Here is a 27,993-nt window from a genome sequence, read left to right as displayed (position 1 = left end):
GTCTTTTATTTTCTACGTAAATACTCATACGTTTGTGCATCTTGCCAGCATTTCCCCCCTCTCCTTTTGAATAATGAACTCTTCCAGGGATTTGAAGTACTAGCGGGAGGAAGTTGACGTTGCAGCGGACAGTGTGGACCTTATCATCGAATAATTTGTAAATATAACCGAAAATATCCTATATAATAAAACTGAATTAAAGTCACTGTCATACTTAAAGGAAGATGCATGCGAGAGCATACGATATACCCCGTAAATAATAAGAATATCGAGAACAACGTCTATTACTTACTAGCATAGCTTGTTTACAAAAATCGTTAATACAGTTTCCACATTTATCACTTCAATTTACTATTATTTTTGTTTAAAGCTTCCATTAACAGTTCTTGAATATAAAATGGATGTGTCGACCTGTTTGAAGTCTCTTCTGTTGACCATCCGTCAGTACAGAAATAACAGAAGCCCTTTACACGCATCACAGCTGCAGAAACACATTGAAGTGAGTGAGAAAAAGTTCTCTTAATTTTTTTTTTTTAATAGTTTATTGAAAATGTCTTGTGGATGTGATAGTTCAAAATGGTCAGTTGAGGCTGGGCTCCAGGTCACTGTATGTTTATTTGGTTGGCCTGTCCATTTATTGTACACAGGCAGTATTCTATTGTTTATTTTAAATGCCATCTGTCTGGCTAGAAACGGTTGTTATACTGATTTGCCCAGTTATTGAGATAATCGTTTTCTGTTCTCTGAGTGGGATAATCCAGTGTTCTATGGCCATGGAAACCTGGAATTATCAGGGAATTTTATAATTTACATTTCCATGTGTTGAAAAGCAAAAGCAAATAATAAATCTTTAAAAGTTATGTACATTTACAGTTATGTAAATATAATGCTTTTTTTTTTTTATGTTCAGCTCTAAAATGCTTCACTGTCTAGAAATTGCTCTTTGTGAGATGATAGAGTCTCAGTCCCCTAATCATGAAAAACTTGAATTGACATGGAAGTTAAATGATCAAAAGTTGTGTGATTGTTCATCAAACTCGGTGAGGTCAGAAGTGGCAATAAGACTCTGATTATAGAGAGAATTGTAAAACTTTATTGCGGTTGTTTTAATTCCACAGGATGTTTCAGGACTGAAGTGTGAGGGAGTGCTGTTTTCAGGTCAGGTGCTGCCCAGCGAGTGTCTGAGTGGACTCATGGAAGTGGCTGGAGATCCTAACACCAATCACGCACTGATAGGGACCATCATATCTCTTTTGGCCCAGTTTGGTACTCAACCCTTTAAAGGAATAGTTCACATAAAAATTACAATTCTCTTATCATTTACACACCCCTATGAACGCACGCACGGCGCGCGCGCACACACACGCACGCACGCACACACACGCACGCACAGGCACTGAAATTATTTTTCTGTATGTCAGCTCCAGTTTAAAAGAACTTTGCACAGAAATGTATATATTATAAACAAAAAATGGAACATTTAAAGAGTATAGTTCTAAATAATAGAGGAATGTAATTCTAATACTTGCAGTAAACAACAAATATATATATATATATACATACATTATAAATACACACTGGTGTGGAAAAAAAAAAAAAGAAGTGTGGAATAATGTACAGACTTTGCTCTTATGGAAAGAAATTGGTACTTTTATTCACCAAAGTGGCATTCAACTGATCACAATGTATAGTCAGGACATTCATAATGTGAAAAATTACTATTCAAATTTGAAAAAATGTTCCTCATGCAGCAATATCAGCTTTGCAGATCCATGGCGTTCTAGCTGTCAGTTTTTCCAGATACTCAAGTGGCATTTCACCACACACTTCCTGTAGCACTTGCCATAGATGTGTCTGTCTAGGTGGGCATTTCTCACGCACCTTACAGTCTAGCTGACCACAATTATATAAAAAATATAATTGTGCCACCATATTAATTTATTTAATTATAAAACACAAAAAGTTTTTGAAATTGATGACTTGGAGCAAATAATAAAGAAAAGCAGCCAATAAGTGTCCAACATAGATGGGAACTCCTACAATACTGTTTAAAAAGCATCCCAGGGTAATACCTTAAGAAAAATGTCAAGAGTACATGTCTGCATATTCTAGGCAAGGGTGAATACTTTGAAGATGCTAAATATAACACAGTTTTGATTTATTTTTAGATTTTGTTTAGTCACAACATAATTCCCATAGTTCCATTTCTGTTATTCCATAGTTTTGATGACTTAACTATTATTCTAAAATGTGAAAAAAAAAAAATTATAATAAAGAATGAGTAAGCGTTTAAAAACTTTTGACTTTTAGTGTAAGTACATTTTATATACATATATATATATATATATATATATATATATATATATATATATATATATATATATATATTAGGGCTGTCAATCGATTACAAATTTTTATCGAATTAATTATATAGTGTCCGATTAATTAATCGCATATACAAATATTTGATGAGAAAGCCCCTCATATAACAATAATTCAATATATAATGCTTATTAATATTTATATCAATATATAATTATACATAGTTATCTTTAAATATTAAAAATTATATATATATATATATATATATATATATATATATATATATATATATATATTAGTTATTCAGATAATTAAAATGCATTACATTCTTGTAGCAGAAGAGTTAATCATTGATAAGACAATACAAATAGCGGCTTTAGAATACAATGTATTGTTTACTACCATATTATTGATATAAGTCAATCATTGGCAAACAGTTCACATCAATCCATTTCACAAGTGAAGTTGTCAATCAGTTGGAGATTTATTATGAGGGCTTGTTTAAGAGCCCATCAATGTACACCTGCATTAAGACATTGGTGTCTTGTGGATTACTTTTATGACTTTATGTCCATTTTGGGGCTTGAACGTTTGGTCACCATTGATTGCATTGTATGGACAAACAGATGTCATATCCCCATCAAAATACCTTAATTTGTGTTCTGCAAAAGAAAGAAAGTCATATGAGTTTGAAACGACATAAAGATGAGTAAAAGATGAGAGAATTTTTGGGTGAACTATCCCTGTAATATAGTCATTTTGTCTGTGTATTATCAAAACAAACACAGCAATCATGATTTACCCATGTCCTTTTGTACATTATCCAACAGCTTCTGATGGTGAAGCCAAAGAGGCTCTTCACAGTAGCTATAACTTCACCGGCACACTGGCAGCTATAATCCACTGCAACAGAACCACACCAGAAGAGCCCCTTGTACTGCAGGTAAGAGGTCTACACCCCACTATTACAACCATAAAGCACTATAAATAATGGGCAATGGGAATGGTGAGAAATAAGATCAGAAACTATGTTTGGCCGACTAGAACTCGTACACACGGAGTACGAAAATGTGCGAAATGTGATTTCAGTATTGCACTTTCCCGACAATGTGTTCTTTGTGGCTTCCTGACCTTCCTATGTTTATATCTGGTCAAACTTTTCTACATTTAAAGGGGTAGTTCACCCCAAAATGTAATTTCTGTCATCTTTTACTCTCCTTTGATTGTTAGGCTAAATGTTATCTACAGTCACCATTAGGGGTGTAAATCATATGTTTCATCATGATTCGAGCTTATATTGATTCTCTTAGTCAGCAATCCGATGTTTGCCTATACCTCAAAGTCTACCGCGATGCGATTTCGATTAGATTCAGGGGCCTGCAATCGATATTACGATATTTTGTGCTATATTTAACACAAAAAAATTTGCTTTTATTATCTCACAATTGGAACCAAAATATAATTTGAATATTTTATTGAGCTCTCTGAAAATTGCCAATCTGGTATCCAGATTGGGAAATCCACAACAAAATAAGGTATTTCAGTTGTTGAAAAAAATATTACAGACATATAAATAATACAAAAAGTAGTCACATACATGTGATCATAAATCGATTGATGACAGCTCATTGCCTTGTGGAATGAGGTAAACACTACAATGCCAATTTGTCATCTCTACAACAATCAAAATAGTTACATGACAGGAGAGTATGTGCTTTCCGTGTTTTTCTTGGCTACAACTTCCACAGCTGTATTGAAAAATTCTGATACAGTTATTTACACTGTAACAGTGTGATAAATGTTAGTAAGGGTTTATGTGTAGATGTGAAAAAGTCTTGTAATTGATGTTGGGGCTGGGCAGATGTTTTCTCTTTCCCTCGTCAGCTGTGTTCAGAATATTGTGGATGTTTAGTCATTTGAATTAATTGAATTGCTCCATAGTGCTTTAAAATAGAATAGAATAGAAAATTGTAATTTAGAATTCAAATGTGTTGCTCGTGCCACGATATCGAGTGAAGCCCGATTTAATCACTTTTGTGCGCTATCCTGTCACCGTAGCTTGCAGCCCTTGTGATGGATGAGCCCGGATAAAGCACAGTGCAAATGTACTTAATATGTCACTTTATTTAATGGCATTTAATTGCATAGATAGACAATATGTTAATAATGTTTACAAGATTATACTGTAAATGGAAAGCAATAAATTATGTGGATCATTTTATGTGATCATGTGAATAATAACTCTTGTTGTCTCCACAGTGCCTTAATGTACTGCAGCGACTCACCTACAACGTTAGGACTCTGCGCTGCACCTCTCACATCCATGAACTCATCGGCTTCCTAATGCAACACACGTAAGACCCCCAACATTCACTTTTATACTTTGTGTTTGAATTATGTTGAGGCTCCACCCATTTTTAACTAAGGTGTCTTCATGTTCAGGGTAAACATGCTGTAAATAACTGAATAAGAGAGGTAATGAAATTAGTCCCCAAGTAATCTTCCAGGCTATATGAAAAGGTCATATATAATAGAAGATAACAGAGTTTTGTGTTACAATTCATCTGTTCTTACATCTGATCTCATTAAGATCAAACAAAGCTCTCTGAGCATAAGGGTGATCAAATGGAAAACCACAACAGTAAACTAAGGCACAGTTTAAGCTGGTAATCAGGGGGTAAAATACTGAAGTTATTGTTATGCAAATTCTCAGAACACAATATTGAGACCATACATTAGCACATTTATGTGCCTAAACAGCACTCAGATGAAGGGGATGTGATCTTAGGAGAACAGTGTTGATCCTAAAAAAGAAAAAAAAAATATTTTGATGTAGTCTCTTCAAAGGTAGCTACTAAAGGTCATTTAGAGAGTAAAAGCAACGTATTTTGCAAAATATAATACTTTATGGTTTATGTTTCTAATACTGTTTTCTGTAAAAATCATAGCCAGTCTAATAATGATGACATTATAAAGGCTTGCCTGGGCCTGATGGCCAACCTTTGTCGACATGACATCTCTGTGCAGACACACATAAAATCTCAGGTGAGATCCTGCCTCACTCAGCCCTTCTAAATGGTTACTGATCTTTACTCTCACTACAAGCAAATATGACTATGAATCGCAAAAAGAGAGCACATAGGCTGTGCCTACTGTTTTAGATGATACTACTTCAATATATCAGTGATTTCTTTTAACCTTTGATCAGAATCATTTGTTTACCACCTGAAGAATATTATGTCTACCCCTATGTTTTCCAGAGTAATGTGAAGGCTTTCTACAGAGCCTTAATTAATTTCCTGGGTCATAACTGTCTGACCGTGGTCGTCTTTGCGCTGTCCATTTTATCTAGTTTGACTCTAAATGAAGAGGTTGGACAGAAGGTATGTAAATATGCTGATATCCTCACGTGTCAACTGTAAAAGTATTTACTACTACTACTACTTTTTATGTCTGTGCTAGTTGTGGCTGGAAACTTTCTACAGCTTTGCACTTATGTTCCATTTGTGGTAATTGAGGTAACTTTGTGACTATTTTGCAGTTGTTTAATGCAAAGAATATCCATCAGACCTTTCAACTCATCTTTAATATCACTGTCAATGGAGACGGCACCTTAACCAGAAATTATGCTGTGGATTTATTGGTGGATCTCCTGAAAAATGCAAAAATCGCAGATTACTTAGCCAAGTATGTTTGTATGGGGGTTTGAAACAGTGTTTGAAGCGGTTACATATTTGAGCTCACTAAGCTGCTCTTTCTCTTCCTAGGTATAAACACCTCTCTGTCTGTCTCTCTGAGGTGCTTGGGCTACTACATAGCAAAGACCCTGACACCGCAACAAAGGTGCAATATTTACACAAATCATCTCAAAACCTGTCAGAAACATTTCCAGGTCATATTTCACCCCAATATCAAAAGCAAAAAAAATATTATATTACATTATATACTGTTTTTTAAAAAAATTTTATTAATAAAAATGTATAGCATATTAATCATAATAATAACACACTGTATTGCAGTAAGAATAGGAATCAGAATGGCGATCAAAGATAAATATTTTGAGATGAAATATTACCTGAACATGTTTTTGTGAGATTTATCCATTAAAGCATGCAGTGAGCCTATTGAGTAAATCTGTGTGCAGAAAGATAGTCATTTGTTTATGTCTGCACAGGTTCTGGAGTTGCTAGTTTCTCTGTGCTCAATCCCTGTCCTGCGCAAACTCGTCTGTGAGACGGTGCTCCGACCTCCTGCCCCTCGACTGCAGCCCGGTGCCAGGAAAGGTGTCCAGGCCAGAGGGTCTGAGCCAAGCTTAGCACTCCTCCACTGGGTCACGTCACCGCTGGACGGCCCAGAGCAGTGCTACATGCAGGCTCTATCTTTGCTGGCTGAGCTGTTTGAAGTATGCTAGTGTATCATGTTAGCTGTTTCCAATAGCGTTTGATTTAAAGGGCTTGTTCACCAAAAAAGGTAAATTCTGTCATCATTTGCTCACTCTCCTATTGTTCCAAACACAGATGACTTCCTTTGTGGAACACAAAAGGAGAACATAGTGTTAGACTTAGTCACCATATACTTTCATTGCATCTTTTTTAATTTTCTATAAAGGTGAATTGAGACTGAGGCTAGCATTCTGCCTAATTTCCTTTGTGTTCCACTGAAGAATAAATGTCATACAGGTTTGAAAGAAAATGAGGTTAAGTAAATGACAGAATTTAAATTTCTCGGTGAACAATCTCTTGAATGACTTTCTGCTCTTTTCATAAATAAATCTGTCTTTCTGTTCATCCAGGAGGCAATCGATTCCTCTCTGTCCACCCCAGTTCAACCTTTTGTGGAGCTCCTTCTGCAGGAGGTGTTGGTTTTGCTGCAGTCTCCAGAATCCACTGAAGGAGAGCAGACGCTTAAGCAACACTGTCTGCGTGCAGGACGTGTCGTAGACCTTCTTCTAGATATCCTCACATATTTCCTAAAGCTATATAACCACACTTCCAAACAATACCTTATAGGACAAGCAGTTGGATATTTGATCAGTTAACATTTGTGGTTAGCTGATATGGGTTTTTCAATGGCTAGTGACAATATCTAGAAAGCAGGGTGGCAGATATACACTCACTGAGCTCTTTATTAGGAACACCTGTGCATCTACTTATTCATGCATTATCCAATCATGTGGCAGCAGTGCAATGTATAAAATCATGCAGATATGGGTCAGGAGTTTCAGTTAAAGTTTAAATCAACAATCAGAATGGGGAAAAAATGTGGTCTCAGTACTCTACCATGGCATGATTGTTGGTGTCAGATGGGGTGGTTTGAGCGGAAATTAGTGAGCATCAGTTCTGCGTATGGAAATGGCTTTTTAAAAGAAAAATATATATATATTTTTATCTCCCCAATTTTGAATGCCCAATTCCCAATACGCTCTACATCCTTGTGTTGGCATTGTCAGGGTTCCCACACATCCTGGAAAACCTGGAAATTTGCAATGCAGTTTTCCAGTCATGGAAAATTAGAAAACTACCTAAATGTCCTGGAAAAATAATGATTTGGCCTGGAAAATTTTAATATAACCATTTGACAGTGTTGCTAGCAAGGTTTCTGTTACAAGCACAAAAACATATTAACAATCTCACTTTGAAAAGGAGTCAAATACACAAATTTGTATATTTTTTTCACTTCTGGCAGCTGCGCATTGTGAAACAACATCAGCGGTTAAGGGCGCTTACACCCTCATGATTGATTACAGCAGCAGCCAGTCGTGAGTTTTGCAATCGAGGCAGATCTCTTGATTGCTTACAGCTACGACCAATCACTTGCTTTGCTTCAGCAGCTTATGCAAAGTAAGAAGCAGCATTCGTGATAAACAATCTGAATGACCTGGTACTTGTACTGACCGACTGACTGAGAGGGGCATGTTGTTCATTTACTTCAGCATCGGCATGTGAGTATACCTTGTTCATCATGGAGAGAAAAGGGCGGAAGAGCAATTCATGTGTAAAAGTGACTGCTGTTTCTGCACATTGAAAAGATGTCACATGACTCGTGTCACTGCTGCAGAATACATTGAAGTCTATGAAGTGACAGTCAGCACAACCTTGACTCCAACTTCACACCAAAGTGTTTTTCACACACGTTTTACCTCACTAATTATGTCTTTTGAGAGTACAAAGCTACATTAAATATTTTAAAATGGTTGAAATTTATGAAGAGATGTTGAATGTCTCATAATTTCCCTCTTCGTCCTTCCGACGTACCATCCCCTTTGAAATCAATGCATTCGCAGTATTCTCTGACGCAGCATAAACTCTAGTGTGTAGGCACCCTAATGTGGAGGATAAAGCAGCGCTTGACACTGGTGTTTAGCAGAGCTTCGACACCTCGACTCAACTCGAGACATGCACTTTACAATGACGAAGGGACATAATTGAAACTCAAAATTATTGTTGTCTTTTCTGATAGAAGTCATGTTCAGCAGTTTAAATACTGTAGGAAAATGATACAGTACATCTGCTTTGTTTTTATAATGCTTAAACATTCTACTGAAGTCAGAAGATTTGACATGCAAATTTTTATATTGTTGAAGGAAAGGACGTTATTGATACTCATTATCATTATTATTATTAGACTATTGTTGTCTTTTTGGATGAAAAATCATGCTAATCATTATAATGCTTAAATACTATAAAGTCTCTTGGTAGATTTTGGTCTTGAGCATTTCAAATGATTCAATGGCATGCTCATAGCACAATAGAATTTAATTTGTTGCCACCTAGTGGCATCTCCAGAAGGGGTCACTGAACTAATCAATTACACTATGTAGCACAATTTTTGTTGCTGGTAGTAAGTGTTATTTCCTTGAGTAATTGCTTATGCCTCAAAAGTATAGAAAATGGCTTTTATTCCACACAAACTTTGCTTTTGTTACCAGGACAGAAATATTTTTAAATGTTCCTATTTCCAATGAGAAAACGGGCAAAGGTGTCTTTTTGTTCACGTTAAGTCAGAAAAAACTACATATGAATCCAAATTAGCATGTATTTATACTAAAGTAATACAAAAATGACTACAAAAGATTTAGAAGCGAGTAGCTTTTTGAGATTTACGATTATACTGTAAATCACTTTCATAAATCAGCCCCCAAATGTAGTCTCCCATCATGTTCTCGTTATACTGTCCTTGGTAGCGGCGTTCAAAGTCCGTTATATCCCGATGGAAGTGCTCGCCTTGCTCCTCCGAATTATTTCCCATGTTCTCCTTGAATTTATCAAGATGAGCATCAAGAATATGGACTTTTAGGGACATCCTACAGCCCATTGTGCTGTAGTTCTTCACCAGAGTCTCAACCAGCTCCACATAGTGTTCAGCCTTGTGATTGCCCAGGAAGCCCCGAACCGCTGTGACAAAGCTCTTTCAAGCCGCTTTCTTCTTACTAGTGAACTTCTTGGGGAATTCATTGCACTTCAGAATCTTCTTTATCTGTGGACTGATGAAGACACCGGCTTTGACCTTTTACCTCCGACAGCTTAGGGAAGAAGTCTTGAAGGTATTTGAAGGCTGCCGACTCCTTATCTAGAGCTCTGACTAATTGTTTCATAAGGCCCAATTTTGATGTGCAGTAGTGGCATCGGCACCTTCCGGGGGTCCACCAGTGGCTCTCACTTGACATTGCTCCTCCTCACAGAGAACTCGATCTGTTGTGGCCAGTCTTGTCTGTGGTAGTGTGCCTTGGTGTCCCTGCTGTCCCAAAGACAAAGATAGCAGGGAAACTTGGTAAAACCGCCTTGGATACCCATCAGGAATGCCACCATTTTGAAGTCTCCTATGACCTCCCAGCCATTCTCATCATACTTCAAGGCATCCAGCAAGGTCTTGATTATCCACTTAGGCAGCTGTAACTAAACTGAACTGGTGGGCTTAAGGCCCCTCTATTTATACTACTATTTATATTACTGGAAATTTCTAGAAGTTACTCCAAGTTTACTCGGCACTGATTCTATCTGGAATGTTCTGGAAAATAGGTAGATTTCAAAATATTACTGTCCTGGTCACAAAAGCAAAATTTGTGGGGAATAATAGCCATTTTCAATACTTTTGATGCATAAGCAATAAGGAAATAACACTTACTACCCAGGAACCCAAAAAAATAAAAATGTGTCACATGGTGTTATTGAATATGAACATATTTTTGAAAGAGAAGCAAGTCACACCAAAATCCCCTTTATTTTTGCAGCTAATTCTTCACAATTGTGCAGATAATTTTCTATACTTGAATCATTAAAATAGCTTATTCTTTTAAAAAAATAACCCCAGAAAACATGTCTGAGGATTAGTGATTGTCTCATCCCTGTGAGTTGTAAACTTTAGACAATGATGACAGTCAGACCACTGATTAAAAAGAAAAAAAAAAAAAAAAATTCACACTGGGTTCGTAGCATGATGATTCGGTTTTAACATCTTCCGGTGTTGAGATGATAGACAGAGCACTATGAAGATCACAGCACATACAGACTATGTATTTATTTAATTAAATTACTGCTTTACGGGGATTAATAACTACGCTATGTTATGGAGCATACTGCTTATTTGGAGGTGAGAAACTTCTGTCAAAACCACACAGAAACGGCAAAATAAAAGCTTGATTTAAATGGACACATGTTTTTGCTTAAATTTTACACTTGTTGGGCGTATTATCGCTTGGCTTGTAGAACGTGTTACCGCGTAGACGTAGAGCATGTGAAGACCCATGCTATGCTCCGCGGCATCCACGCACAGCTCACCACGTGCCCCATCGAGTGCGAGAACCATACAATATAGCGACTATGAGGAGGTTACCCCATGCGACATGCTTCCTTTGCAACCGGGCAAATTTTGGTTGCTTAAGAGACCTGGCTGGTGTCACTCTGCATGCCCTGGATTTTAACTCATGACTCCAGAGTTGGTAGTTAGCATCAATACTTACTGAGCTACCCAGGCCTGGAAATGCCTTGTTGATGAGAGAGGTCAGCTGAGGATGGCTAGACTAGTTCGAGCTAACAGAAATTCTACAGTAATGCAGATAATCACTGTACAATTGTAGTGAGCAGAATAGCATCTCAGAATGCACAACACGTCGAACATTGAGGCGGATGGGCTACAACAGCAGAAGACCACATCGGACACTTTATTGGGACCATAGTGTTCCTAATAAAGTGCTCAGTCAGTGTATTGTACATAATATTATCAGAAAATTAAGCTGTTATATTATATTATAGTCTGATATAGAATAAACTTATTTTACAAAATATTTACTCCAAATTCATTCAAAAATATTTTAAAACAGAAAATGGGCAGTCAGGACAGAATATAGTTCCTCTAAATAAACTGGTACAACATTTTACTAGCAAACCATGGTCATGGGTTCTGTTCCCAGGGAACACACACATTGATTAAATGTATACCTTAAATGCATTGTAATTTATTTTTCATAAAGGTGTAAATGTGAACGTAAAATCAGGATTCTTCAACTTTATCTGTTGACAGGTTGTTAGATTTTGGAACCAACACAAAGGGAATCTGAAACTTCTGTCATTTTGGCTCAGCATCCACAGTTATTGGCCGATACAATAATCATAAAATACCAAATATCTTCCATTTAATCGGTATCTGATATATTGGTCAACTATGAATTGGTATGCTTTTTTGCTTGTATTTGTTGTTCTCACTTTTTTGTGTGTAATATCATATATCTCGATGTAGCTGTCGGATTCTCCTATATTTAGAAATGTACTTACGATGTCCTTGACTCTTTAACTGCTAAGTGGAGATGACATAATGAGGATGCTGTTGTCCCAGCGGCTCAGACCTGAAGTGTGTGTCTCTCAGGTGGAACTTCTGCTCTCCTACAGTCAAGATCTCACTGGATCCACTCGAACCACCTCTAACTACCAGCTCAGGTAATGAAATGTTCTGCGAATAATACAACTAGAGAAGTTGCAGACATTTACCTGTCTTTAGGTTGTATTTGTATAGCTCTATGAAAATCTGGTCCTGGACTTTCATAAGAGCTGCACCGATTTTATTCTTACTTTTCCCTTCTCCACTCAAAATACAATCACAAGTGGTCACAGGAGAGATTTGTGTTACCAAGTATGAACAGCGAACTGTATTTTTGACTGACTACTTGTGATTGGTTAACCCGAAACAGATGTAGATACCTGGTATAAACATGGCCTGACAGTTCAAAGAACTTTAATATTGTTAAACATACTACACTGCTGGTCTTATGGTCGTTTAAACCTGAGTATGTGTCTACAGTCAGGTATGCTCTGAGGTGGTGTTGAAAACACTAGAACTGATGAGCCACCTCAGACAACACATGCCAGACATGGAGACATCTTTCTACAGGATCTTACAGGTACAAGACCCATCCTGCCCATCCATCAAGGTTTCCGATCAGGCCCCCTGTGTTGGGTGTTTGTAACACTTTATTAACCTCTTATTTGTTTTGTTTTTTTGTCCTTTCTAATTTTTTCAGGACCAGCGCATGGTAACGCCTCTCTCACTGGCTCTGACCTCTAACTGCAGAGAGCATGTGCAGATGGCATTGCACATACTCTTTGAAGCTGCCCCTCTCCCCGACTTCCCCTCCATCATGTGAGCAATCTGAACCAGAACAGTGTGAACTTCTAGTTAGAGGTGTTAAAGGATTCAGACTAAAAGTTGTTGTTCATTAAGCAAAATGTTGTCTACCAACAGTATAATAAGAACTGTCTGTATCAAACGATACTTGTTAAATTTCTACACATAACTCATCCCACTCAAATATGCTATGGAATGACTCCTCAAATAATGCAGTTTGTTAAGGAGAGGTGTGCTATTACTTATGGCTGGACTTTTGGTTTTTGCCTGGTGAACAATAAAACGGGCAAGACAGACTTACTAGAGATGAATAACAATTTGGCCGAAAGCGGATACCGATTATTTATTTTTTTATGTTTATTTTGTTTTTGTTATTATTTAATCCCCCTTTTGTGCCAGTGAAACAAAGAAATCTTCGATTTCAATCATACAAATTTATGAAACAACATTTAATATAACATTCTTTCACATGACAAAGATTCTTTCTTTTTGTGAAAATTTACATTTTCAAGAGCCTTTTTATCCTGCTATATAATTGCCTACTCAGTGAGAAGAATTTTTCAGTACATAGCCCAACAAAAAATATTTTTGTGAAACATAAATGGAATTAAATTTAAATGTAAAAGTGATAAGAAAAGCAATAAATTATAAAATAAAAATGATTAATAAATACAAAGAAAAATAGGGCTATCTTTCAGCTCTTGTGTTTTTGATACAGAATTCAAAGTTCTTGTGTTTACTTTAAGCACAATCTTACAGTATGTTGAACATGGCGTCTTTACAAAAAAAAAATTGGCTTCTTATGAAATACCTTCCCATACTTTTGCAAGTGAGCACCCAGTGGCACCAGCTACCATACGCACTGTGTGTACCATGAGCACTCTGACTGACCTGAGAAATAGTTACTCTCAGAATATTTTACCAATCATGAAATGTGCCCCGTATTTCTGTTAGCTGTTTAAATGAACTAGCAATGCCCAATTTGTGAATGTATAATTCTTTTGAGTTGGTTCTTTTCAGTGAATTGGCCAAACGGGCTTGCAAAATGGTCTGAATTGATTCGTGATTCAATACATTTAGTTCAGAGTGCTCTCTCACTGAATCATTTGAAGTGGTTTTTCACACAGTAAAACAGCATCTGGATATTTATGAATACAGTGCTGGATACACTGTAAATTTAACTACTGAATCAAAAGACTTTCTTTTTTTTAGAGGTAGCTAGTGCTGTGTCATGTGAACAAAGGGCTGTTCTAACTGAACATGTTTTTGCATACGCTCGTGTTGTTTTCAATCGTTTTCCATGTAAACATTCGCTAGATGGACGTCTTTTGACAACTGTGTCACGTTTTACTGTGTTTTTATCATTTCTCAAGGAGCACAGCATTTTTAGATGCCGTGTCAAGTAAAAAAAAAAAAGTTCTTCAACTGATATAAACGTCTGAACGGTTACTGGAAGAAATGCTTTAGCCAATAGTTACATGAATTCTACTCGTACTTGAGAAAATAAATAAATGCTTATCTCAAAGTCACCAGAATTGAATGCTTTGGTGTTGGTATTATAGTACCACTGATGGATATTCAGCTGGTTAGGCAATTGTAGTCCAAGTCGACCGCAAATAACCAATGCATATAAACAGATAAACATCGGCCACTGCCATCGGTGAATGACATTGTATTTGCAGATAGGCCAATTGCAGTTAACAAGGCAAATATCGGCCGATACCGATGTTTGGCCATTAATCGGTGCATCCCTAAGGCTTACTTTGTAGGGACCCAAGCCTTATCTAGGGACCAGAGTATTAAAGACTAGGGTGTGGGCTCTTTTCACTTGTGCCAGTGAGTAGCCAGCCCATAATACCTTAGCAACCACAATCTGGCAAACATCCACAATACTCTAGCACTCGCTGCACCACTCACAATTATTTTTTCAAATGTTAACAAATCAAGTTAAAGAGTGTTTTTTTTGGTTAACCATTAAATTGAAAAAAACAAAAACAAATTGGCACCAAATTGATTAACTCTGGAAAACATTTTTATGTGTTGCTTTTGTTTTAAGTCTGGGAGATAGCATTGCTGCTAATAACGCATACCATCAGAGGGAGACTGAGTTGTCAGTCCAGAGCAGTTCTGTTAGTGAAGATATAGGGAAGAATTTTCCCATAGCCCATGTCGAACCCTCCGGTTCTGCTTACAACAGTATCGACAGCCTCATCGAGAAACTTCAGAATGGAGTGGAGGTGAGTGCATTTATCTGGGCATCAGCAAGCCCCAATGATACATAGATGGTCAATAGTGGTTTGGTTGCATGTATTTAAGAATTGACTATAATGATCTCACCAATGAGTACCTTTAATAATGATATAAACAGCATTTTCTAATGTTCAGATTGAGCATTCACGCATGCCTTTTTGATATCAAAAAATGATAAGTAGGCAGCTCAGTTGATTTTGTGACAGCCATTTTGAGAAAGTTGTGTGAGTCGCTGATATTGTGGTGTTGAAGTTTCAGGAGAAGGTCAAAGATGTTCACATGTCAGAGATCATTGATGTGTACGAGCAGAAGCTCTCTGCTCTTGCGGTAAGTAACCAACTAATTTAGGAACTATGTCTGTAAATTTTATTCTTGCATATGTGACTCATAGCGTGTTCTTGCATCTGTAGTGCAAAGAGAGCCGTCTTCAGGATCTTTTGGAGGCCAAAGCGCTTGCTCTTTCACAGGCTGATCGACTCATTGCTCAATACCGCTGCCAGAGAGCTCAAGCAGAAGCTGAGGTCACACACATACAAACACACACATTTAGTTTGACAAGCTACAAGCTACTCATAATTTTAAGTAGTTAAGCTACAGTCAAGCTACTCTTTTTAAAAAGTAGTTAGCTACACTCAAGCTGCGTACACACTGCCAGCGACTTTATCGCTGCAGGTCGCCAGTGGCTGGCGGTGAAGTCGCTAGTGGGTGTTCCCACTACTGGTTGCCTAGTAACGTTTATAAATGACATTCACGGATGCCATTCCATTGCTGTTGACAGCGAATCTCTTTTCTTGCCACTAAAAACAAACATTTTGGAGGGAAAAGACTAAATATAAATGGAATCAGTACATAAAATGCTTTATATCAAAGATGAATGAGAAACAAAGCGTGCTGTTTGCCATAGCGGCTGTTTATCTGCGTGCGAAAATGCAAATGCCGGTCTGTCTGGGTCCATAAAATCCCTGCGATCTCAGATACACCTTTCCACACAGTATTTTTCTTTAAAATGTCCTTGAACGTGGGAAGAGACATATCATAGAGCACTGGAACATTTCTAACAGCAAGAATTAGCCTTTCATCCATCTTTCCGTTACTGCAGGAGCTGAGAGAGAGAGAAGGATCACGTGAGCTCTCCCGTCGTCTCTCCTATTGGCTGTCGCTTCCGTTAGTCGCTCCAAAGTTGAACTTTTCTCAACTTTGTCGCGTCGCTGGACACGCCCACATCTAGCGCCAACGGTCGCGACAGCTTGTATCGCCGGAAGTCGCTGTGCTCGCATTGAAAATGAATGGTATTGAGTCGCTGTCGCGCGCGATGTCGCTGGCAGTGTGTACGTACCTTCAAAGTTACTATCAAAAAGTGGCTAGCTACATTGAAGCTACTTAATGAGGCAATATTTTTTTTATGTTACTATCAAACCAATAATATCAATAACAAAATGTACACATTACTTTTATTAATTAATGTATTAATTAAATACATTTAATGTGTTTAAATATATAAATGTGTTTAATACATTTAATGAATAGTAACATTAATACAGTTAATAATGTCCATAAAATAAAATACAACAGTGTATAATATATATATATATATATATATATATATATATATATATATATAAAAAGATCAGACACCATTGAAAACAATCCTTTTTAAACTATACTTCACACTTTTCAGTCCTGTTGTGGCAAGGTGTTGCCTACTTCCCTAATGATCCAATTTTTATGACACACTCTACTTGGGCTGGCATATTCTGTTCTTGTCACATAATATTTAGTTTCGATAATATATGAATAAAGACTCAGGGCTTGTTTCTCACCTCACCTGTGTTCATGCTCATTGTATTTTCTGACTTTTTTGCCAATGACATGCAAGTGCCGGCTTTACATGTTACATACAGATTTCAGTGTTCAGGTTTTAAAAATGGACGGATAGTCATCATAGATCGGGTGTCGGGAACCTATGGTTCGTCAGCCACAAGTGGCTCTTTGCTAAAAATCAAGTGGCTCGCCGGGTCTTGTCTTACCAGAGATAATTTTCCTGCAGAAAGTGTGGGTGCGATAATTGCAAAGCTTGAAGTCAATGACACTGTTTTGATTTCCTTTCTCCCGATTTTGTCGTACAGCCTACTCCTGGTAGGTTTGAAATGAACACGTGCCAAATACAGATTTTTCATGCAGAGTATTTTGCAGACTTCTTGGAGTTATAGATTACAAGAAATGATACACAAAATGTGCTTTTGATTAAACATGATTATATTTAAAGAAAAGCTGCTGATGCGCATCTGATTTGATCTGTGTGAGCTCTGAGTGCAATGAAAGCTTCTCCAAGACATGCACATTCATAGAGTTCTGGGCCTCGTTTCCCAATAACTATTGATCTTAGCATTTAAGAGCATTTTCTACAAGCGATTGTATGAAGGTTTGTTATTTTTTATGTGCACCCAGGGAGTGAAACTAGCACCCGCCACCCGCAAAATGCGACGAGGCTCAATCAAGTTAGTAAGCTCCTCGTCCAAATATATTTCATACGCGAGTAATTTTGCTCATCTACCCGCAACAGGTGGGTGACCTGTAAGACGTCTCGGAGTGACACATGACAAGAAATTCTGTTAGTCAAAAATACGCGCTTGAAGAAACACACTTTATTATATTTTTAAGAACAGACAAAAGAAAAGCCGTAAATGCTCATGTCTGATTCTCTGTTCAGAGGCATGCAATGGGACCCTGTCTTGTGGATCAAGCGTATGTAAAAAGTTTTCACTCCTTTAATCTTTGTTTAATTCAACTGAAAACTGTTTGGAAGAATAATGTAATCTATGGAATGCTGCAAATGATCTCCGATCATCTCGTGAGGTGCTGTGAGTTTTGCTTTATTTCCACATTGTGAATGCAATTCTGCAGGTTCAATAATATATACAGGTATCTTTGTATTAAAGAAACAAAGACAAAAGTGATTAAATCATAAAGTAATGCAAGACACGTTCACCTTAAAGCTACATTTTTTTTTCTGTTTTCTTTTCTTTTGGTAGGATAAACCGTATTACCAAACGCAATATAAACACATTCGATAAGAACACACATTAAGCAGCATTTTTTGGGAACACAAATGAATTTATAAGGCTTATTTATTATGATGATTATTATAATTATCTTTACATTTATAATTGTCTTTAGTTCTTAATTTGCACCAGTTGCTGTGTAATGATACTTGCGTGATGGCAAATGGGGCTGTTAAATATGGTAAATGTTTGGATTTGGGGAGGTGGTTATATAGCAGATTTTTTAATCACTTTCTTTATTTTAATTGCTTTTTTCGTTTAGTTTAAAGTGCAATTTAAAGTTAGAAATGTCTTATAAGTTTTCCGTGTTCCAATAAATGTATGTAATTTTTAAAGCAAAATCAAAAAGCAAAAATATTCACTGACCTTGGGAGTTGACCATATAATCGATATCACAATATTTTAAATGCGATTATTATTAAAATATTTTTTTACATGTCAGCCCAAAAGTGAAGTACATTTTTCATGAACAATTGTAAAATGATTTTTATGGAGACCCACACAAACACGTTTACTCAATTCCTTATTGCAAAATGTTACCAATTCATTTTTGCATATTTGTTTGTTTTTTAACAGTCTATGTGCAATATAAAAAATGTATTTTATTGAAAAACTTTGTTTTTGAAAATAGTAAATGATTTGTTTGCGCTCTTTCGAAAAAATGCATCAACCAAAAATGTAAAAATTGTTTCCTTAGTGAAAAAAGTTGAAAAATTGTTGCATAATAATACATAACATAAATTATATATTTTACCAATCATTTTATTTAGTTGAAAATAATACTTAATTAAATGCTAAGACATGGACAAATCAAACAGTTTTGCATGATAGTAATTATTATAATAATATATACTGTATATTTATATATTATAATAACAATTCACTCGCTGCTTCCAATAATGCACAGATGATGAGAAACTAAATAAACATATTTAGAACAGAAACAAAATCCCTCAAAAGCCAATAATAACTTTTTAATTATTTTATTTAAAATAGTAAAGGTAATATGCTGTTGTGTGATCTATTAATAACAAATTGTCTGAAACATTCTTTGTTACATAGAAGAATAAAATAGTGTTTTTATCATTTTCAGATTTGCCTGCCCCTGTAGGTCTTGTAAAAGTAAACAAACTGTGGTTGCTCGCTTTACATAACCATCAGACAATCTCTTATCCAAGTGAGCTGTAATAAGCCCTCAGTAGATGACAGTAATCCATTATTTTTGTTTGTGACCTGGCATTACAAAAGAAGATGACTGTGCCTGATTCTGATCAGCAGACAGAAATATGCTGCCTGATCATCAGATGTTTTGCCAGTAAAAGTTTGGCTTCTACGCAATAAGGAAGGCTATTAGTTATAATCTGACCAACATGATGTATCGTTTGGTCACGCTACACCACTACTTGCTGGAAAAAGTAGCTTGCTACTGGAAAAGCTAATCTGTTTTAAAAGCAGCTGAGCTACTGAAAAATTTAGTTAAGTTAGTAGTTTTGATATATGTAGTTGGCTACCACCAACATTGATAACTACATATAATTTACTCTAGACTCTCTTGCTCTCTTCCTCTTTCCGTGTTGTAGGCACGCAAGTTGGGATCTCTACTTAAAGACACAGAACGGAGGAAAGAAGATCTGCAGTCAGTGTTCAGTGATCAGCTGTTGGAGGTGGAGAGACTGAAGTCTGACAGCCAGCAGCTCCTAGAACACAACAGACGTCTCCAGACAGTTGCTGACCAACACCAGGAATTGAAGGGCACCTACAACCAGCTGCTCAGTAGGTCAGTATCTCTTCCTCTTTCTGCAAAATAGAGTTGAAATGAATGTGTCCAATGTTCTATTTTGGGTAGGCAACCACCTTCTCACTCATACAATTCCTCTTCCTCTTTTAGGTATGACAAGAGTGAAGGCATGCTGAAGGAACTCCAGGCTGCCCATATTTCTCTTACACAGCAGGCTGAGGGGCTGAGAAAGACCAATGAGGGACTGAAACTGCAACTGGATAGGTCAGTTTGAAGTGGTCATTTTTATTCGTATAGACCTTTTCACTCATTTTCACATCATACTGTGGTGTGCTTGAAGCTACAACATTCTCCTCTACAGCACAGTAAATTAGTGAATGTTTAGTCTCAAATTAAGATTGGATCTTTGGTCTTCACTCTTTAGGACTCTTGCAGAGTTATCTGACAAAGAACAGCAGATAAAGGGCCTAAAGACAGATGTGCAGGAAAAAGAGAGAAATATATCAGGTGAGAGGAAACGCATGAACAGCAGTGGAATGAGTTGACTGTCATGGGTTTTACATTGGTTGTGTTCTCTTTAAGTGCTCTCACAGTCATAAAATGTCTGTCTGTATGCTGTAAAGTGTACTATAAAGTGACATGGCTTGCTGTGCTTTAACAGGTCTTCAGAATGACATAATTAAACAGGACGAGCAGATCTGTGAGATGGAGGAGAACATTACCATCCTCAGGAAAGAACTGAACAAGACAGAGCAAGCCAGGAAGGACGCCAGCATCAAGGTGCCAGTCAATAATCCTTCAAACCTATTTGCTAGTCCTATCAACGGACTGAAGTCATATTGCACCATTATTTATCTGTTTTCTGGTTCTTAAAGGTGCACTTAGTACTTATTTAATGTTGTGCTGACATCTAGTGGGTTTTGATGTCAGTACCATCATTTCTTAATGACCCATTTTTGTAGCTTATTCTACTGGGGTGGGAGCTTTGTGTTGCGAATATTAAAGAAAGCGTACATAGTGCATCAAACTCATTTACTTTAGAAGAGCAAAAAAAAAAAACATGTTTGCACCAAAAGGAAGCCAATCAACATTAGCATGTTGATTCTCTTTGTAAATTAGAGTTAAAACAGTCAGCGAGGCTTCATATGATCCCATTTGTACCAAATTTTGCAGGCTTCTTCACTGGAGCTGCAGAAGTCACAGATTGAGGCCAAGCTGGAGAAGTTGGAGGAAGAGCTGGGCAAACACACACACATGATCGCCATGATACACAGTCTGAGCAGCGGCAAGCTTAAGGGTGATGCCACTGCCAACCTTTCTTTGTAACACACACATTCTCTCACTATCAGTCATGTACATGCTTTCAAGCCATGAAATACTTGATGTATTTAACTGAAATAACTTATTTTATCTGTGTTAACAGTACTTTAAATGTTTTTTTTTTTTACTCTCATAGGCTTAAGAGAAAATCAATGAATAAATGTCTCTATAACACAGGATATTAAGGATGTAAATTTGGTATTGCATGAATTTTTTGAAATGTTTTAACATTTAATTCTTGTTGTAATTTGTGTAGAATTTTATATGTTAATCTTTTACATCTTTTGGCCAGCAGAGGGCACAATAAATACTATGTAAAGATTGCGATTTACCTCAAAAGCTTCTCTTTTTTTTTTTTATTAATAGCCTTTTTCAATAAACAAGAGCAGTTGTCCTTGCCCTAAGATTAATTATGTATCTTAAGATGAACAAATCATTGTTTTGAAATATGAACTTTACACATGTTTCTGTTACTTAAGGGCAATTTGCAACTTATTTGCACAACTCATGGAGCCACTTGGATGACTCTTACCATGTCATGTAACAGTGCCCCTTTTTGTGCTTGATAGGCTAACAAGGTCCGAAGGTGTCGAAAGTGTGACAAACTTATTAGTTTGAACAAAAAAGTTCATTTAAGCCTTTGACTGGTTTTGGTTTCTGTTTTACTTTATAGACAAAATGAATCTTGCATGATTGCACTCTTTTATGGCTCTTTTAAGCTTTATTTAATACCCTGATGACTTGTTTGTAATTGGTGTATTACGCAAACTAGATAGATCAATGATTAAAAAAGCTGTCATGGCATTTTTGTAGACCGCATGATGATGGGCATTTAAATCAGTATAATAAGGCTACAGGAAATAGGCACAGTCATAATCTAAGGGCATGGTACTCATTTCTTAGTGTCATGTCAAGATTACATTTCATCCATTAGTTTCAGATTTGTAATGGGGTGAGACTTTTGTTGTCATCATGTCTTTGTTTTGTTAGAAGAACCTGAGAAACTTCATACTTTTAATAGTTTTTGTCAGTCAATGGTATGGATGTGGCCTTGGTGATTAATCAGGACTGCCACTATAATCCACATACTGCATGTTTGTGGGTATGAAGAGAAACTACACATTGGTTTTCATTTGAACTTTGTTTTTCAGAGTTACAAACAGAATTTTAGGCAAGTAAGAGGCGCCTGCTCACTTTTACTTTACTTGGCATTGCGTCTGTTTGAGCATGTGTCAATTTCCACAGTCTGTCAAAGTGACTCAATTTCAGGGACACACTTCATGATAAATTATTAACCTCCTAAAATAGACTGAAATGCAATGTAGTTAAATCTAATCTAAAATAATCTAAATTATGTTGAAGCTGTATTCTGAGCAAAAAACAATCACTAGATTCACATTCATGTTACAAAACAGATCAGGTGACATCTCTAAATTGTCTTTCTTTTCCTTTTCATTCATATTAAAACATGTAAGACTAGTTCTGAATTTTCATACCTACTACACTCCAGCTGTCCATAAGATTTTAGAATAATTTACTACAAACCAGATTCCAGGCTGAAATAAGACTACAAAAAATGATCATCAATTTACTATACTTGTTTCTGACAGCAATGACCACTAAACATTTTTAACAGAGAATCATTATTTTCCATGATCTAATTCTGATATTATTTGGAAATATAATCTTAAGATTGTGTTGTTAACCATGTTTTTGTTGTTTTACAACTGGAGGTGTGTCACTTAGTTACATGTCAAAGGTATAAGGTACTTTATGACATTTAATCATTGTCTCTACTGTACCTGACTCAGAGTTTCTTTTCTTGAAAGGGCTTTACCAAGCCTTGTTATGGAATGAGGATGGAACATTTCCTTTTTTTTTAATTTAATTTAATTTAATGTCCTTTACATTAATGTACATTCTTCATTGACCCACAATAAAAAAAAAAAGTGTAGAATACTGAGAAGACAAATTGTTCGTGATAAGGCAGTTCTCAATTTGTTTGTAGACAGCCGTATTATGTGCAAAAACATTCAGTTTGTGTACAAATGTGCAATAGAATAATTTACAATTTAAAGCTTAATGGAAACAAACAAAAAGAAAAGCAGAAAAATGATTGCCCCTGTCTATGAGTATGTCATAATAGAGTTATGACTGAAATTAGGTTTCTCAGACTATGATCTGTCATGAGAAAGACGGGTTATGCTCTGATTCGTGTACATATCTATTCAATGCATTACCATAGGTGTATGTACAGTATATTTGGCCGGAAAATCAAAAAATCTGAAGCTATTTTTCCTAGTTTCAGTGTTGTCATACAGTAGTTTCTGTGTTCTCTGTTTTTATCAATCTTTGTTTTTGTTCTCTTTAAGAAGAGATCTAATAGTTTTGGTATGTGACTGCTTATGAATGTTCTTGGACTTGTTTGACGTGTCACATGAGAAAGGAATGTTGATAAGAATCTGAGCTATCCATTTCTGACAGAAATAAAATATGTCAAATGGAATGTTGGAAAAAAGGCCCCTAAAAGTTCAAGAAATATATATTATTTAAAACCCGTCTTGAATGTTAGTAATTTACAGTGAGGTTGTAAGGTTCATTAAACCAAGGAAAAGTGTAGTTCATTGGACTTTGTCAATAAAGTCATCTGTAAGATCTTCAGTTTGAGAATGAAGGCAGAGCTTGGGATGTCAATCAAGTACACAGGACCTGTCAGCGCATAAAGAGTAAAATGTCTTATTCTCGTGCTTGTTCCTCAAAGTCCTCTTATTTGTCTCCAAGCTGACTCATCCAAGATGATGTGCTGGAATTCTTTTTCATTCCTCGATCGCAATTCTCTAATGTAGAGTATTGGGGTTTGTGCATCCATCTTCATTAGACTTTATCAGATGCCATACAGTAGGTTACACTTGTTTCATTTAGGTGGTCACAGCCAGGGTCCACAGTACAATGTTATTTAAGGGGAGCTTGTTCCTGCTCTGTATTGCATCGCATCTTTCTTTGTATTTGTACCTTAGATGGATGTGTCCTTCTGTTGAAGATGATTGTGATAATAGACATGTTATTGTATGGAAGTAAAATTAGAAGAGGGCAAATTCATTCGAATGACAAGTTTAAAGTGTTTAGTAATGGTGATATCTTTATTGTCTAAATGTTTTGTAGTTACTTTCAATGTTATTCATCGAATTATGAGATAATAGATAAATGGACGAGAATGTAAACTCACCTTGCACAGTTTTTTTCTAAACTTTACAACACAAGTAAAGATAATGACAATTATAATAACTACTAAGACAGAGATGACAATTGAGGCTGTATGATCTCTTGCACCTGTGTGGAAAAAAAAAGCATGTTAAATCCATTTGAATGATGATGAATGAAGTGTTATGACCAGGTTTAGCACATTTCTATCTGTTTTCCATTTATATTTCCATTTAGTTTAGTCTTTAGATTGATTTGATGAACAGATGAAAAGAATTTGAAGCGGTTTAGATTGGTAGAAATGGTTGTTTACCTTGTGTGATTACAGTATGTACAATGCATCTAGATTCAGCAGTACTGCTCTCACAGGTGAAGGTTCCTAAATCTTTTTTTTTGTTCAGGTTATGAAGTTTGACTGTCCCATCTGGCAAAATGTCAACCTTGCCTTTAAACTGGTCAGAGATTTCTTTTCTAATGGTTTGACTGTCATGTTTCAGAACAGCGATTGAAAAATTAAAAGTGAGAATGTAGTTGAAGTCCTTTGTGAATCGACATGGGAGAGTCACCTCATCTCGCAATGAGATTTCTGCAACAACAAAAATATCCATATGTAATCTTAATTCTCACATAGAGTCTGCCTCTGCAAATATTTCTTCCACTGAAATACAGAGCCATGGGAAAGAAACCAACTTTTGAAGAGAGATTAGGAACAATTCCATTCCTAACCACTATCTGAAAAGATATTATCTTACTAAATAGCCCCTCATTTATTATTCACTACCCAGCTAACCTTATTACTTCTGTAACATTGCAACTGAAATATCAGTATGAATTTTGCAGTTGCCAGCTTACCTCGGTGCATTAAACTGACTGAATAGTGTGTCTTTGTCCTGTCTTTATTGGTTATTGAGCAGTTATATGTGTAGTTATTGTTGATTAAGCCTCTTTTAATTTCACTGGTCACCGTGAACAGGTTGTCATCTGTTTTGTTGTAATTGTTCGATGGTTCTTTTGTTAAGGGATCCGTGAACCATGACACATTTGGTTCTGGATAAACTCCGCTGGTGTTGCAGATGACTGTGTCACCACTTAATGAAATATCCACTGATTTAACTGGAGCTAAAACAAAATGAAAAAATTGAAATACTGTTACAAGCCAGTCTGTGTCACTGAGAATGTAATACAGTTTCATATCATTATGGAAAGAGTTTAAAGGAATAGTTCACTCCGAAATGAAAATTCTATCATCATTTACTAACCCTCATGTCTTGTGAAATGTCTGTATGACTTAATTTCTTCTTTTGGAACACAAAAGGTGATATTTATAGTGAAATGCAGCTGCTCTTTTCCAAATAATGAAAGTGAACAATGACCATAGCAGATTCACAGTGAGCAAAGACATACATTTCTGTCTGTTTCTCACACAAAGCTATTAAACACAGTAGCTTCAGACTTGGAATATAGTTGTATGGACCATTTTTATGGTGCTTTTTTGTCTTTTTGTGGAACTCAACAGCCCCTGTTTGCCATCCACTTTCACTGTATGGAAAAGAGCAGTATGACATTCTTCAAAACATCTTTCGTGAGAAAGTAAGTTGTACAGGTTTGGAACAACATGAAGATGAGTAAATGACCGAATTATATTTGTTGGGCGAACTGTCCCTTTAAAGGAAACATTCAGTGTGAGATTCTCACCTAATACAGACATGGCCACATATGTCTCCTCATTTGTTTGTTCACTCGCGCTGTAGCACCTGTATCTCCCTTCATCTTGGATCTTGATATTTTTCAGTATAAGTGATACATTTCCATTTTGGATTTCGGTTTCTGGGAACAGCGATGTTCTTCCCTTGTAGGCCTCGTTCTGATACGTCAGCTGGTCTTCATTGTTGTAGAATGAGTGCACTGCATTGGGGCCTTTATACCAGTGAATGATATTTGGGATTTTGGATTTGCAGGGTAATACACACTCTCTAGAGTAAAGACAGGTGACAGGGATGTCTGTAGACAAACAAAATATCAGTGAAGATTTAAAAACTGCACTTGGCAGTGCTGTCTGTCTAAAGACGCCCCTATCCACAAACAGTATATTACTTTTGAATGAGTTCATTAGATGACCTGTTTTAAATGAAAAAAAAAAAAGACATTGAGAAATGAAGAAATACTGCTGTCCTTGAATTCAAAACAACATGTGACTAATCTATGACTACACTGCATACAAGGTCTGCAGTAATTTACTTGTATCAAAGGGCAAACTCTTATATGGCTATGTTGTTATTAGTTACCCTTTAACTAATTTTGAATTTAATAGATAAATAAATGGTCTAAAATATTATTTTCCATTAGTTTTACACTCATGCAATTTTTGGTGAGGGATCTCACCAAACCTGTTGCTCTTACATTTTTGTTTGATAATTTAGACAGTGAAATATGGGTAAAAATACCTTCATTTTGGTCTCTATAAATGATATAAACACTCCCCAGTTCCACCCATACCATTATTGTACAATAAAATGACTTAAATGTATGGATTATGTATAACAGTTAATTAATTGTAACAGAGGCAATGCTGATATGACTGTAGATAAAGATATTTCTTACCTTCTCCCAAAGTTAAAGGCAGAATCCAGAGCAAGGTTAGAGTCCTGATCACCAGCTTCATTGTCACATACAGTAATACAAAACCTTTTGGAATTGAACTGTAGTTTGTTTGCCCAAGTACGTTCTATTTTCTTTTTTCTTTCATTCTCATCATAGTAAAAGCCTCTGCAATTGTGAACCAGCTAAAGTTGCTTTTCAAGTTCATTCCTGTTGTTGTTCATAGGAACCTCCCACAAACAGTATTTCTCTCAGAAAATCTCCTTAAATTTACTTGTGATACATTTTCTATAAGAATTAGCATTTTTAAACCAGTGATGGCTATATTTGCCCTATTTGTCTATTGTTGTATTTGATATAATTCATTTTAGCAATACTAAAATACAACAAAAAAATGGACTTTGCACACTTAATAGGTTACATTATAAATTGTATTTGCTGCCTCCTACTGGCTTAACAGGAGATAAACTACAATTGCAATGCATTACATTGACAGGTATGCTGCATAATACTTTACATTTTTCTTATTTGTATGACTGAAAACAGAATATCTGTAATTTTTGCACAATAAACCTGTGATAAACACAAAATAAAGGTTAGGATTTCCTTTGGTTTTGTTGATTTGTTTTAAAATAATAGGCACTTGGCACTAGGTCTTGAAGAAGCACATTGTTCAAATTGCAAATATATTATTGTTTTAAATTCCTTCCTTTTTCCAGATCTTCCTCATATGGGTTATGCTTTGCTCTCCATAGAGAATGTCCCAACTGAGAATGTCCCGCTTATATTTAAGGCATTCGGCAAGATGTTCTTATCCAGAGTGACATACAAAATTGCTTTAGTTTTCATGTGTGAGACTGTCATGATCAACAGAGTGCAAGCATG

At 36.2% G+C, this 27,993-nt stretch overlaps 2 protein-coding genes across 2 annotated transcripts; one reads left to right on the top strand and one right to left on the bottom strand.

Moving 5' to 3' along the window:
- The first annotated feature begins 103 nt into the window (after positions 1 to 103).
- On the top strand, positions 104 to 22,162 carry cip2a (cellular inhibitor of PP2A). The gene is made up of 22 exons (XM_052114093.1): positions 104 to 157; positions 371 to 499; positions 1,119 to 1,266; positions 3,153 to 3,265; positions 4,582 to 4,676; positions 5,271 to 5,367; positions 5,583 to 5,705; positions 5,864 to 6,009; positions 6,090 to 6,165; positions 6,497 to 6,724; positions 7,115 to 7,274; positions 12,113 to 12,254; positions 12,616 to 12,715; positions 12,836 to 12,954; positions 14,996 to 15,176; positions 15,442 to 15,516; positions 15,600 to 15,710; positions 19,832 to 20,028; positions 20,140 to 20,253; positions 20,414 to 20,496; positions 20,651 to 20,769; positions 21,163 to 22,162. The coding sequence occupies exons 2-22, from the start codon at positions 398 to 400 to the stop codon at positions 21,313 to 21,315; spliced, it is 2,682 nt and encodes an 893-aa protein (XP_051970053.1). The 5' UTR covers positions 104 to 157; positions 371 to 397; the 3' UTR covers positions 21,316 to 22,162.
- Positions 22,163 to 23,192: 1,030 nt separating this feature from the next.
- hhla2b.2 (HERV-H LTR-associating 2b, tandem duplicate 2) lies at positions 23,193 to 27,476 on the bottom strand. The gene is made up of 6 exons (XM_052114304.1): positions 27,112 to 27,476; positions 26,206 to 26,511; positions 25,363 to 25,629; positions 24,824 to 25,096; positions 24,536 to 24,639; positions 23,193 to 24,340 (listed from the first exon to the last, which is right to left on the bottom strand). The coding sequence occupies exons 1-6, from the start codon at positions 27,170 to 27,172 to the stop codon at positions 24,323 to 24,325; spliced, it is 1,029 nt and encodes a 342-aa protein (XP_051970264.1). The 5' UTR covers positions 27,173 to 27,476; the 3' UTR covers positions 23,193 to 24,322.
- Positions 27,477 to 27,993: the final 517 nt, after the last annotated feature.

The sequence above is a fragment of the Xyrauchen texanus genome, chromosome 41 (genome assembly GCF_025860055.1).
Source record: "Xyrauchen texanus isolate HMW12.3.18 chromosome 41, RBS_HiC_50CHRs, whole genome shotgun sequence".
In the NCBI taxonomy this organism is placed as follows: Eukaryota; Metazoa; Chordata; class Actinopteri; order Cypriniformes; family Catostomidae; genus Xyrauchen; species Xyrauchen texanus.
Note: the sequence above shows the minus strand (reverse complement) of the source record. Positions and strands in the feature narration are given on the sequence as shown.

Bases quoted from the DNA above. Each gene is read 5' to 3' on its own strand.
- cip2a (XM_052114093.1), top strand. From the start codon at position 398: ATGGATGTGTCGACCTGTTTGAAGTCTCTTCTGTTGACCATCCGTCAG. The intron at 15,177-15,441 runs GTGAGTGCATTT...GTGGTGTTGAAG, and splicing joins AACTTCAGAATGGAGTGGAG to TTTCAGGAGAAGGTCAAAGA. The intron at 20,029-20,139 runs GTCAGTATCTCT...TTCCTCTTTTAG, and splicing joins TACAACCAGCTGCTCAGTAG to GTATGACAAGAGTGAAGGCA.
- hhla2b.2 (XM_052114304.1), bottom strand. From the start codon at position 27,172: ATGAAGCTGGTGATCAGGACTCTAACCTTGCTCTGGATTCTGCCTTTA. The intron at 26,512-27,111 runs GTAAGAAATATC...GTTTGTCTACAG, and splicing joins GCCTTTAACTTTGGGAGAAG to ACATCCCTGTCACCTGTCTT. The intron at 24,640-24,823 runs GTAAACAACCAT...TTTTCCACACAG, and splicing joins ACATACTGTAATCACACAAG to GTGCAAGAGATCATACAGCC.